This window comes from Gouania willdenowi, chromosome 3 (genome assembly GCF_900634775.1).
Source record: "Gouania willdenowi chromosome 3, fGouWil2.1, whole genome shotgun sequence".
NCBI lineage: Eukaryota > Metazoa > Chordata > Actinopteri > Blenniiformes > Gobiesocidae > Gouania > Gouania willdenowi.
The window spans coordinates 32,696,209-32,710,019 of record NC_041046.1 but is presented as its reverse complement, the minus strand read 5'-3'; the positions used below and the strand labels follow the sequence as shown (position 1 = coordinate 32,710,019).

Genomic DNA, 13,811 nt, shown 5'->3' with positions numbered 1-13,811 from the left:
AATAGCAGTCCCAATAATTCAATCTGAAGCTTATTGTGGGCATAACGGCCGTACAATAACAGATCTGGTAGTAGACACAACCTCACCGTACCCATTATAGTGAGTGTAATCAGGGTACTGAACACAGTAATCACACCCTGTTCCATTGTTTCAGTCACTCTTCAATGTGCAATATATATATATTTATTCCCATTGCTGCTATAATGTTCTCCTATTGTACATTTTATTTCATTTTTTATTACTTTTATTTCATATTTTTACGAGCTCATTGTGTTTTTATTTTATTATACTGTATACTCTTTTTTTTCCTTCTTCTTTTCTTTATACCTGTACTCTTGCACCACCGGAGTTGTCCTTTGATTTCGTTGTACATTGTGTATGATGACAATAAAAGCCTATATTCTATTCTTCTATTATAGCTTAATATAGCTCTAATTATACAGTTATACAATGTGCCAAAGACAGAAGCTGCAACAGCATTAAAGTATGAAGCTAGATCTAAAACTATTAAAGCAAGTAGTTGCATTCCTCCTTCAACGTGCACACACGCGCACACACACACACACACACACACACACACACACAAAGATGGAAGGCGAAAAACTCCAAAAAAACTGTGGTGGGGAAAGAATTTTTTTTTTTTTTAAAGTATTTATTTATTTTCTTTAAACTCGAATTTGCTAAATAATTTTTCTTTTTATCTACAAAGTCGATAAATCAAATAAATCAATTTTTTGCCCAGCCCTAGCAAAGGGGATACACGATTGGGAACCAATATTGATCTATTGCAAGGATTTTCTAGTGTTTCCTCAAAAACAGTTTAACTCATGCATCGTTTGAAGTAATTTCACTGAAACTGTGTGCATACATTTTAAAATTATGAAAAATATTTTACTGTTGTGCCCTCCCCCCCTACGCACGCACACACACACACACACACACACACACACACACACACACACACACACACACACACACACACACACACACGCACACACACACACACACACACACACACACACAATTAGACTAGCTGTGAGCAAAAAGGTCACACTGAAGTTATTTTTCCTCTGGAGTGATTGGATTAATGACATAATGACAGTGTAACGGTGCAGCTGTCCATTAATGAGCAGCATCAGCATGCAAACTCACAGGCGTGACTCTTTCTGGGCTCATTCACACAGAAGGAGCACACACACACACACACGCGCACACACACACACACACACACACACACACACACACACACGCACACACACACACACACACACACACACACACACACACACACACACACGGCCCCAAACAATGTGTCCTCTATTGCACAACAGAAGAGAGACACTCTATCTTCCTACTTCATTTGATCATCTCTTTCACTTTTCTCGCACACATCCTTCCTCTGCCCAGCTCCTCTCATGAATGTGTCTCTGTTTCAGATCCTTTCTCCAGGGCCACACACACCCATTTGTCTGCAGATGTTTTGTTCACTCTGTCTTATACTCTTTGCTCGTGTGTGTGTGTGTGTGTGCATGCGTGCATTTGTGTGTGTGTGAATCGATGTGTGGGTGACTCACACTACTGAGCCGTCAATTGTAGGGAGAAAAAAAAAATTGTGGAAGTGTTGAATCTGCAATTTGTGAACCCTATCACCCCTCCTATTATCCTCAAATATTAGATACATTTTACATTTTACATTTTACCCCTGGGGTCAGTCTGACCCCAAGGGTAAAATGCCACCAGAAAATGATTATCAGAACATTGTTGACCAAGTTTTTGTGTCAGGCACTTCTACATAATACAAAAATAATCCCTTCATAATTAGGGTTGGGCATCAATCCGTGTATCATTCGTTCATTCGTGACCCGGAAGTGAAGCGTTAAACATTCCGAGATGTCTTTAGCTTTGCAACACTTAAGAGTCTCTAAATCCTCCGAAATGTCCGTGAGGAGGTTCTGTGCCCAACACCAGCTACATTGTAAAGGACAGTTTGAAGCAGCGATCTTGTCATGCCGAACTGCCGTGAGCATAGCCGTTAGCGTTGGATGAGAGTACACTTCCGGGTCACGTACTTTGGCAAATCGGTAATGGAGAAAACGAATAAAGCTGTTCGTTTTCCGTTTTTCGTTTTGTGTCCCGAAGCAAAAGAGCTTGAATTTGAAAAACAAGGCGTTTTCCGTTTTTTCATTTTGGTTTTGGAAACAAATATCAAATCATGAGTGTTTTTTTTTTTTTTTTTTTTCGTTTTTCATGTTTTTGTTACATATTGAAAAACGAATGAACGAATGATACACGGATTGGCATCGTTAGGATTTTAACGATTCCGATTCTGAATTTCCATTCATGTTCCAAACGATTCCTGATTTCGATTCTTTGAGTTGTTCGTGTCAACAGGTCACATATTTCAAAGGATATTGCTGCTGTACTGTAACTAGGGTATTCAATTACAAAGGTCCCTCACTGTAACTGTAAAACTGAAACTTGCAGAAATAACACTACAAGTTGGCAGCAGTCTAAAAAACAAAGAACTTCAGCTCAGGCAGATGCATATGAAACAAAATAAAACAAACTCAAACCCTGGAGCAGTCATGTGACAAAATCAATCAACAGTTCTTCAAGCGACAACAACCCCCGACCGTCACTGTCAGTAGAGCCGAGGCAGTGGCCCCTCCCTCCCGCTACAGTGAGACGGCTGCAGCGGAGGTCTGCAGCTAAGCACACACACACACACCTTTCCCTGGTAGCCCCGTCACTGGAGCGATGAAGTGAGGGAGTGGCCAAAAAGCGCCACTATGTTCAAGCGACTCAACACGGGCGATTGAAGCGACTGCAGTCGCTACAGTCGCGTTCGATGAGAACGAACCTTTATACAAACCCAATGTAAACAAACAGAGCAAGCAGGGCGGGGTAATACAAACCCCGGAAACAAACTAGTGCGGGACATTTAGGAACCGGAAAAAAAAAATGATCGAAATTCAAACACCATCGTAACGGTTCCAGAACCGGACGTTAGGATTTCGGTGCCCAACCCTATTGATAATGAAACCGTGACCTGTTCTCTAGCGCCACCATCAGGTCAAACTTTTAAATTAGAATGCATTTATATTGAATAGTTTTCATCAAAATCTTCTCAAATTTACTGACAACATTAATGACCACAAGAGTATGAACCCTATTGGTTGTGGTGATGATATGACCTTTTCTGCGGCGCCACCTTCAGGCCAATAGGTTAGGGTTGGTGTCAAACTGACCCCAGAGGAACACCAATGAAAAAATATTATCATGATCATTTTATGCTTAATCAATTATACCCATCAAATTAGGAAAAGTCATGAAATGTGAAGCAAAAAACAAATTAAACTCTAATTTTTTGAATGATGAACATCAAATGGAGTCAAATTGACCCAAAGGGAAGAAAATAAAATAAAATAGAAATGAATCTGCTAAATCTGTACAGTTATTCTGTCTATATTTCACGGTAAATAAACTGTTTACCACATAAAAGCTACACAATCTACTTTAGAAATGCTTCACTCAGTCAAACGAAGTTGTTCCTCAAACAGGAACAGATTTGAAAAACGTTTCTTTGGTGGGAGTCAACACACCCTGCTGAGAAACTAAATTATTTTTCCAGTGTTTGTGTTTGACTAAGGCATATTCAATTCTCACATAGAGATGCAGTTAACAGTAAACCCAGTCAGTGCAAAAACAATAAACTGTAAGAATATTACAATAATACACTTCCTCGAGACGTTCAGTCGTGTCACCTTTGATCTTCATTCAGCTGTGAATGTGAACCTCAGTGATCCGGGGAAATAATAGCAAAAGCAAATAAAAACACCTCCCCGCATATAGCTACATTTTCATAGCTAACGGTCACTCTTTTATTATTTTATGCTAATGTCAAATAAGCTGTGGATACACTTCTTTACCAGCTGGCAAGAGATCTAAAAAGAAAAAAATTAAGTCTAAAAAAAAAGTCGAGGGAAATGAATACCTCGAGCTCACTATTTCAGGTGCCAACAAGCTCTGTTTGTTGTGGTTTTTCCTTGATTCAAACCACTGTGTGAAAACACACTATTGCACATGCACAGAATGACTCCGCAGCCAACAGCTACTGTATGAATGACTGATTTATTAACAACCAAATATCAGTCCTACCAGCAATTTTGTGTTTTTTAAAGTTATGCCCTATCCAACACATAAAATGAATGCACTTTAGATGATACATCTAAAGGTTATTGTTAGAACTTTTTAACTAATTTGTGTAAACAAAAAAAAATGTCATCTCAAACGCGGTAATATCTGTTTAAATGTGGGCATCGGCATTTTGGGGATTTTAGTCAATCAATGGTTGGCATACCATGATGTCGTCATGTCAGGCCAATTCTTTGCATTTAGAAAGTCTATGGTGAGATAGCGTTCCAGTTCTACATTTTAGTGCTTAGTTACGTGTCATCCACTTCTTTGGACATTATGACCCATAGAGCATAATGATGAAATGAATGATAACACACATTTTAAATAATCTTATTTCGTAAATAAGTGGAATTAAACAGTATCTAATGTCTTATGAATAGATTTATTTCTTTAGTTTTCATCATTTCTGGTCACCCCCCTGCCTTGTATGAGACCAAGACGAACCCTTGTATTTTCAGCTCATTTTCTAATCAAGATCATTTCCATCATCATTATTATGATTATCATTTTTAACTAAAAATCAACATTGTAAAAAACATATTTTTAATACTTTCATTTGTTAATTTTCCATTTTCTCTCTCTCAAGTACCCCCTGTAGTACGCATACCCCCATTTGAGAAACACTGGTCTAATCTAAGATCTAAGATTATTAAAATATCAGCGTGTTATTTTTCAGCTCGTTTTAAATGAAATGTAAACGTCTTTTTAAATAAAATGAAAGTTTGGTTTGACATCGACATGAATCAGGTCAACGGAGGGAAATCCAGTTGAGACAAAGAAAGAAAAAGAAAGAAAAGACGTTGAATGTCTGCTTTGTTTTTGGAATATTGTGATTGTGTCTCGTCTTGGCACTGACCTGCACTTCTGAGTCAGCGCTGACAGGTTGCAGCTGGAACCAGGTGTCTTTACCGTGATACTTCTGCAGGTCTTCTTTCTTCACTGCAACCTTGCCTACGCACACATCGACACACAAAGACAAATGAGATCGTCTCACTAGAGGCCTCTCCTTGAACGGTAAGAACAAAAAAAAAAAAAAAAACAACAGAAGAAATCTTTCATGTTCAGATGTGGGAAGAACAGCGATTGCACACGCGCCCACATGTCGACTCCTACACCTGTAATCCACATGCCAATCTCTATGCTGATGCACACACAAACCTGGTGCCCCCGGACACACCGCCGAATGTGACTTCCTGCTTTTGTTTTTACGATGAAACTAACCAGGTGTTTGGCACACAATTTCTAATTACATCGCTTTTTATTTAAACATGCTTGTAAAACTATAAATACATCTTTTACTAAGTGCACTGTCAGTGTCATCAGCAATTAGTATGTTTTTATATTAATACGTTTAAAGAGGTGGTGAGACAGTTTGTCACCCATCACTGACATTATTTTGAGTACTTTGAGCATTTTAAAATAGTTTTTTGAAAAAAAAAGTGACAAAAGTCAAGATGAAAAGTTTTAAAATTGACTTTCTTCTTTTTAGAAACATTTGAATTGGGGCTGAAACTTTAACGCCTTAATTGTGATTTATTAATTATAAAAAAATAAAGCTCTAAAAAAACACACAATGTAAATCATTTCATGACAAATGTTTTGCAATGTTCAGTTTCCACTTCTCTGGAATGTCCTGTACTAAGTGCTGTTTTTATTTATTTTTTAATACACAAAAAAACTAATTTGTTAAGGAAAGTTTATCAAAAAAAAAAATCCTGAAAAGCATGACAGTAGCTTAAATATAAGTCTGTGCTTTGTGAACAATGCAATCATAATATTCTTTATTCATAGTGCACAATTTTGTTGTTTAGGCTCATTTATTGTTTTCATTGATTCAGTCATCGACCAAAATCCATTTAAATTGGAAAAAACGCTGCTTCCCGTGTCAAATATGGTCATGCGATTAATTTAGATTAATTAATTACAAAGTCTCTAATTAATTTCATTATTTTTTTTTTTATAAATCTAGTCCCACCACTCATTTTTATGTTGCCCATGTAACAATACAATGAATTAATAAAAAAACAGTTAAAAAAAAAAAAATCACATTTTGAATAACTTACCAATACTGGAGTCCCTCCTAAAGACGTCCCTGTCAAATATATAGAAGGAAAGGTGTCTGAAGCTGCGAGGGATCTCACAATAAAAGTCCTCACCATAGAACGGACTGAGGAGAGGAAAAGTGACAAAAAGGAAACACACATGTCATCAAACACTGAGTAGAATATACTGATATAACTTCAACAAAAGATACAAGCTGGAGATGAACTTATTCTTTTTTACCTCATTTTAACAAGATGTTTCATAGTTAGAAGATCGGTGCTTATAGTAATGACACCTTTGTTACATGTTTTGATGTAAAACTAAATCACAAGGAAATAATTAACAGGAATAAAACCAGAAGTTAAAGCTTCTGAGTTTGTTTTGGCCAAAGCAAAGTTTTTCCACACACATGCACAGTAACGGCAGTGTGTTGCGTAAGCTTCTATTCAACGAGCCCTTCATTCATACAGTAATAATGACTTCCATGAGATCATCGTTGGTATGTGTCTTTCAAAGATCAGAAACGACAGTTGAGGTTTTTTTTTTTTTTTTTTAGCTAAGTCAATACGTTTCTTTGAAGCTGCTGGAGATGATCATTGTTATAATGACATAGTGTCAGCCTCGTAGATCAATAAATTGGAGATCATTTGCTCAAAAAAAAAAAAAAGATGTAAATGATTGGAATTACAGTTTGTTTTTGTCTACACTAAAAAACACTAGTTGTAGAGTCCTGGAGCAACTCACTCTCACTCCCGATGCGTCACATATCAACGTTCTGGAACGACCCTTTGGTCTACGTGATTTTCAAAATAAGACTTCTAAACCTAAACCTAACCTAACCTGACCTAACCTAGCCTAACCTAACCTAACCTAAACCTAACCTAAACCTAACCTAAGCTAACCTAAACCAACCTAACCTAAGCTAACCTAAACCTAACCTAAACCTAACCTAAGCTAACCTAAACCAACCTAACCTAAGCTAACCTAAACCTAACCTAAACCTAACCTAAACCTAACCTAAGCTAACCTAAACCAACCTAACCTAACCTAACCTAACCTAAACCTAACCTAACCTAACCTAACCTAACCTAAACTAACCTAAACCTAACCTAACCTAACCTAACCTAACCTAACGTAACCTAACCTAACCTAACCTAAACTAAACCTAACCTAAACTAACCCTAACCTAACCTAACCTAACCTAACGTAACCTAAGCTAAACCTAACCTAAACTAAACCTAACCTAACCTAACCCTAACCTAACCTAACCTAACCCAGTTGTTGCCATGAGCTGACCCTTAGCGTCACAGTGACGCCAAAGTTATGCTCCTAAACGTCGATATGTGACGAGTTGGGAGTGATAATGTTTTACTTGGCGACAGATGGATAGAAGTATTTTTACTTCATTAACTTCATTATTATCATCAACTCGTGTTTTTACATAAAAAAATTCTGCCAAATCAGAAATACTTTATTTATCCCAGGGGGAAATTTCTTGTGTTTTAGAAGCTCGAGAAATACTACAAATAAAAAAAAAAAGAAATAACACTAAACAAAGAAAGAAAGAAAAAAGAGAAACAAACATAAATAAATACAAGTGAACACATTATAGCAGAAAAAATTAAATAAGATATAATAATAATAATAATAATAATACAAATGTACAAATATAATACAGATATATACAAGAATCAAGTGACTTCCAAACACATTTCTGGTGTTTTAATGTAGCAATCACAGTAAAAATAAAGTAAAAACACTTCTATGGATCCATCACTGGGACTCTACATCCCACAATGCAATGTGCTTAACTTTTCCGACAATGTCAACGTTGTGTCAATAACTTGGAGATCAAAGCCAATTTTCTAGCGTCAATTTTTCCAAAAAAAATGATCTTCGATTTATTGATCCTTGAGACTTACACTATGTCTTTATCTGATACATGTTTTTTTAGGTTGGTCTTAAACCTATGAAAATATGCTAATGCTTGTCATGGAAATTGCAGCACAGAGCAGCATTTGGTTGGCTTTTGCACGAGTACAAAAGCTATTTGGAATACTGTAAAATTCTGATCCCACAGACATCTGATCTGCATGACCCAATGACAAACAGAGAGTTACGGACTTGCCAAATTACAGGATTTAGGAAAACTAGCGATTACCTTCCATGTACGTCAATCAGAAGAGAGAACCAATCGCCTTATGTCATAATGTCAAAAGGCATAAATGCAAATGGATGTTTGCTATTTGACTATTGAGACGTTCTATGCCATAGACAGACATGAAATATTGTGATAAACTGCTTTTCAGGCTTTATTATAATGCTGGGCAAACACTGAATTACCTCCTCCCCCATGTGTCAGTCAATCACTTCTGAAACTAAATCTAAAGAATGCTTCCTGTGAGTCATGTGGATTATGGCCCTCATGATTGTTTCTCTTGTCACAAAAAGCCTGTTGGTGAGCAGTTAGCTGCAGGGAACATGGTCTCCCTCATCCTGTTATACCTCAATAAGCACCATAGAAGTCACAGGAATGTGGCTCTCATGAGCTCATGCCTGCTGCTAACAATTATGTTCTGCTTTATTTACTGAGCAGATATAAAAAGCCCATAGAGAAGAGCATTGATGGAAGGGGACAACAAGCATTCTCAGCCAAACGCACGTGAGAGTCTGACAGAAATGCATGTGGAGAGTATTTCAGTCAACCGTCGTTGACAATCTTCAGAAGTACTTTGGATTAAATATAAATGATCTGCTACAAACCACAGTGGAAAGAAAATCCTAGATCTATCACGTGTTTTAGTGCAGATTGGACTCTCGTGCAGTGGTTCCCAAACGGTGTGCTGTGGTATACTGGTGTGCCGTGAGGCAAGTCCGGGTGTGCCGTGGGATTTTGTGACAACCATACAATATTATTTAGGGCCCTCTAAAATCCACATTAACGGAATCACGGACGGAATCGCGAAATCGACCAATGAAAACGACGTCAACTGTTGAATGCAGAAATGGACAGAATCGGCATGAAATGCCGTCACTGTGAGGCAAGGAACGTTTTTTTTTTTTTTTTTTATGGGGAAATGTTTCCGGGCACCGGTCATTAGCTGCACCGCCCACCCTCTCCCACCCTGGCATCATTAAACATCATCAGGAACATTTCAATTAGGTTCATTTCAATTAAGTCGATCAAAACTTATTCAATAATCCTGTTCAGATTCAGTAAACCACTGATCCCTGAGAGGAAATTGGGTGACATCTGTATATTGTTGTATTATTATAGCATATTTGTATTATTTTTGTTTATATTCTATTTATTTGTTTTAGTATTTTTATTATTATATGTTATTGTTTGTTTACTCTATTTATTATTAAAGGGCTTAGCTTGGGGACATTATTTCATTATGCACGTATTAATGTACATTAAAAATCCATGATTCTTCTATTCTCCTCAGACTCTGACATTGACGCTGTTGGTATTTCCTAAACTGAAACCTTATCTCAGACTTAAAATATGAAGTCTTTAAAATAGGGTGTTCTATATTGACCTTTAGTTCAGATTTCTATGTAAACACAGAACACTGGCAGAGATACAAATATGCTTCCTCACGTACCAAAGGGACTTCTCCACAATCTTGGTCCTGAAAACCTCTTCTTGGTCCAGGTTAACAGTGCAGTAACAGTCCCTCATCCTGTTTGGCCCCGGGTACGGAGGGATGTTTTTTGCTTCTCCTGCAAAAATGAATAAAACAGCAAAAAGGTGTGAGACGATACTAAGTAAGTGCTGCTTCAGCAAAATCACACCATACGCAATTGCTTACCGTATTTTTCGGACTATAAGGCGCACTTAAAATCCTTTAATTTTCTCAAAAATTGACAGTGCGCCTTATAATCAGGTGCGTCTTATGTATGAAATTAACTACTGTGCTTCAACATACTGAGCTGAAAAAGTGAGTGTATTGTTCTGTATTTTATGTGTTAAATCTGAACAATGTTGAGAGTTATTGTTAATGAATTGAATAAAGTTTGACTTATCTGACTATTTTATTTCGCTTAATGCGTATTAATAATAATAATAATATTAATAATAGCAAACCGGTGCGCCTTATGTATTAAAATAGACCCAGTCAGGTCCATTCATTGATAGTGCGCCTTATAATCCGGTGCGCCTTATAGTCCGAAAAATACGGTATTTAAGAATACTGCATTAGGTAAGTTCACAACTGTTTTTGCTCAGAGCATTTTTCAAGGACAAGGGGGGGCAAAGGTGTCTAACTCTTTAACGTCTACCGTACTTTCACTGTAATTACATCATCAAATCCAAACGACAGCACCTTTAAGGAGCTTAACTGTGCCAGGTGAGCTCTCCACCGCTCACACGCACACCACTACAAGCGGCAGTGGGATCCACGACAACGAGCCACGAATAACAGAGAGACGCCAAACGCTGCTTTTAAGTTCGAGCGAAGGAGGGAGTCTGTGTGGGACATTTCCTGCACTCAATCTGTTCATGAAACACGTGTGACAGACAGCACTTCCTCTCACAAGAATGTGGTCCAACCACCCACTGAGACACACACACACACACACACACACACACACACACACGCACGCACAAAGGTTGACTCACTCCCACTGGACCAATATGTTCTCCTTTGTGATGCGGTGCATCCACAGACTCTGTTTCCCTGTGTCTCTTCTCCCCTATGGGAGCCTTTGCGATGGTGTAGTTACACACGTGTGCAGTTACACATGTGTTCACCAACACTGTCGGTGTTTGCTCCAATAACACTTCATTATCTGCAGGGGAACCTGACTCTGTTAGCAATACTGACACTGTTATTCCTGCCTCTAAATGAATGACCTCTTCAGGGTGGGTGGGCGTCATCTTACTTTCTCCTAAATAAGCGTTTTTAACTCGTTTTTCCTCAATATCATTTATTGCAGTGGTTCCCAAACAGGGGGTACAGTGAGATTTAACAATTAATTTAAAATAAATATACTTGAAATGTTCCTTCCTAGTTCTATTTTTGGAGAAATTCACCACAAACTATCAGTACCAATGCTCAATAAAAACATTGAAACAGACTTATTTTATGCTGTAGAGGCCATTTTATCACACTTCTTACAATGGGAGACAAAAATTTGCTACATTTTACAAAGGAGACTGTATTTATTTACAATAAAAGTGCATAGTATTTAAAAAAAATAAAAATTGTTCCACTTTAAATTCCACTCATTGTTTTTCATTTGTAGATTAAGCCTTGGGGAACCATTGTTCGAGACACAGTTAAGGGTTTAGGAGAGCACGCTGTTCCACAGATGAAAAACCATGTACAATTATGGACAGCATACTAAGGGTACACATGATTTGACAAAAATGCAAAGGGTAGGGCTGGGTGATTTTGCCTTTTTAAAGAAAAATTCAGGTTTCAATTCGATTTTCTAAATTTTTTTAATGCCCTTAAAAATGACTGCAGACATCAGATATATTGTCAAAAGTGCAACTTTACTGCTGTGATTGTCATCAAGAGTTAAAATGCATAAAACAATCCCATAATAAAAAGTAAATGATTCTCTGTCATTCAACAATTTCAAGCTTTAACCCAGGTTGAAGCAAAAGTTAAACAACAACTTCACAGTAGCTTAAAATTCTGATTAAGAAATCAGAAAACTACATATTTTATAACATATAACATTACAATTAAAAAAATAATAAACTCTTCCCTTAGCATCTCAGCATAGTGTGAATAAAAAATGAAACATGCCTGTGGTACACACATATAGCCTACTCAAAGGGTAAACACATGTAAACAAAGAGGAGGCACGCTCACTTTGCGCCATGGTAACCCACAAAGATGGAAGGCGAAAAACTCCAAAAAAAACTGTGGTGGGGAAAGAATTTTTTTTTTTTTTTAAAGTATTTATTTATTTTCTTTAAACTCGAATTTGCTAAATAATTTTTCTTTTTATCTACAAAGTCGATAAATCAAATAAATCAATTTTTTGCCCAGCCCTAGCAAAGGGGATACACGATTGGGAACCAATAATGATCGATTGCAAGGATTTTCTCGTGTTTCCTCAAAAACAGTTTAACTCATGCATCGTTTGAAGTCATTTCACTGAAACTGTGTGCATACATTTTAAAATTATGAAAAATATTTTACTGTTGTGCCCTCCCCCCCTCACACACACACACACACACACACACACACACACACACACACGCACGCACACACACACACACACACACACACACACACACACACACACACACACAGGAAGGAAGTGGAGAGAGGTGACAGCTAATAAAAAACATCAGGACAAATAGTTGCCATCTGACATCCAAAGATATATTGACTTCTGATGTCTCTTAGGAATTTCCACCAAGCTCACAATTTACACTGCAGTAAAATAAAAAAATGTACAGATCAAAGTACATCCTTGCATTTTATCTAACGCAATCACACTCACGCATATAATCACCATCTCGATAAGATTAATAAGGTAAAAAAGAGCACATAAAACAAGCATCGGCCAAAAAATACTCATCATTTTTGCTATGATGTGTCTATAATAAAATAATTTGGATAAACATAAATGAATTAAAATCTGTTGTATTAGATGAGGCAGTGTTTGGCGTACTGGCAGAGTGTTTGAAAATGATAAATATTTTCTGTTTGACTTTTTGTTTTCTTGCATGTGTTTCGGGTAAAATTGGGACGGCAACGTGTTCTGAAGTCAATGTGTTTGGGTCAGCACTTTCAAAGTAAAAGCACGTCATAAAATGCAGCATTGAGAAAAAATTCAAAAAAATAAAAAGACGTCTTATATTAACCTATAAATTAAAAAATATATATATATTAACATATAAATTAATTAAGATAAAAAATCATTTGTTTACCAAGGTGGGTAAAATCACAATATGTAAAATAAAATAAAAAAAATAATGCTAAAAATGTTTTTACACTCTTGTGAAGATAATTATATTATAATGTTATTCTATATTTTCTATTGAACTTAAAAGTTATGTGAGTACCTTCACCAAACATTTTAGATAGATGTGGAACTATAAAGGCGTTTAAATCATAAACAATGCACCACGGTTCATTCACAAATTAGGAGAAAGAATACTGAGCCATAGACTGGGGCGCTGTTTTGTCTGTTACTGAATGTGGTTCTGTATGCCTGAAAGATGACGCAACGGTCTCTTATCACTGCCTTTATCCCTTTACTTCTCCTTTGTTATTAGATCTCGTTCCTTTTTCCTTCTCTTTTATTTTGTACTTTTTATTTCCATGCATATCCTTTACCCCAGTTCTCTAATCCTCCTCATTCACCCAGCACTCCCCAGGTTCCTACGGTCTATGTTTTCATGATCCCGCTCTCATTCATAAACCGTTAGGTCTCTTGATTGGATTGCACCATCCAAGTCGTCCTAGTAACCAAAACATCATGGGATTACTCGCAGCTTTCTCAGCTCTGTTTGCGCTTAATGACTCACCTTACACCGTGAAAACATAACCAGAGCTACGGGAGAGCAAGGACACACTTTATATAACAAACACGTTTTTTAA

At 37.0% G+C, this 13,811-nt stretch overlaps 1 protein-coding gene across 4 annotated transcripts in view; it reads right to left on the bottom strand.

The window, feature by feature from the left end:
* The window catches only part of rasa3 (RAS p21 protein activator 3), a 57,591-nt gene that overhangs the window by 24,262 nt on the left and 19,518 nt on the right, over positions 1-13,811 (bottom strand). For 3 of the 4 annotated variants that reach the window (XR_003676244.1, XM_028476272.1, XM_028476283.1), the window contains exons 2-4: positions 9,849-9,966; positions 6,261-6,364; positions 5,054-5,148 (exon numbers count right to left, since the gene is read on the bottom strand). Coding sequence is in view for 3 of the 4 variants with exons in the window: in XM_028476272.1 (XP_028332073.1) it covers positions 5,054-5,148; positions 6,261-6,364; positions 9,849-9,966 (317 nt within the window). In the remaining variant the exon portion in view is untranslated. Of the gene's footprint in view, positions 1-5,053; positions 5,204-6,260; positions 6,365-9,848; positions 9,967-13,811 lie in introns of all 4 variants that reach the window. The other variant, XM_028476293.1, reaches the window with a different exon arrangement.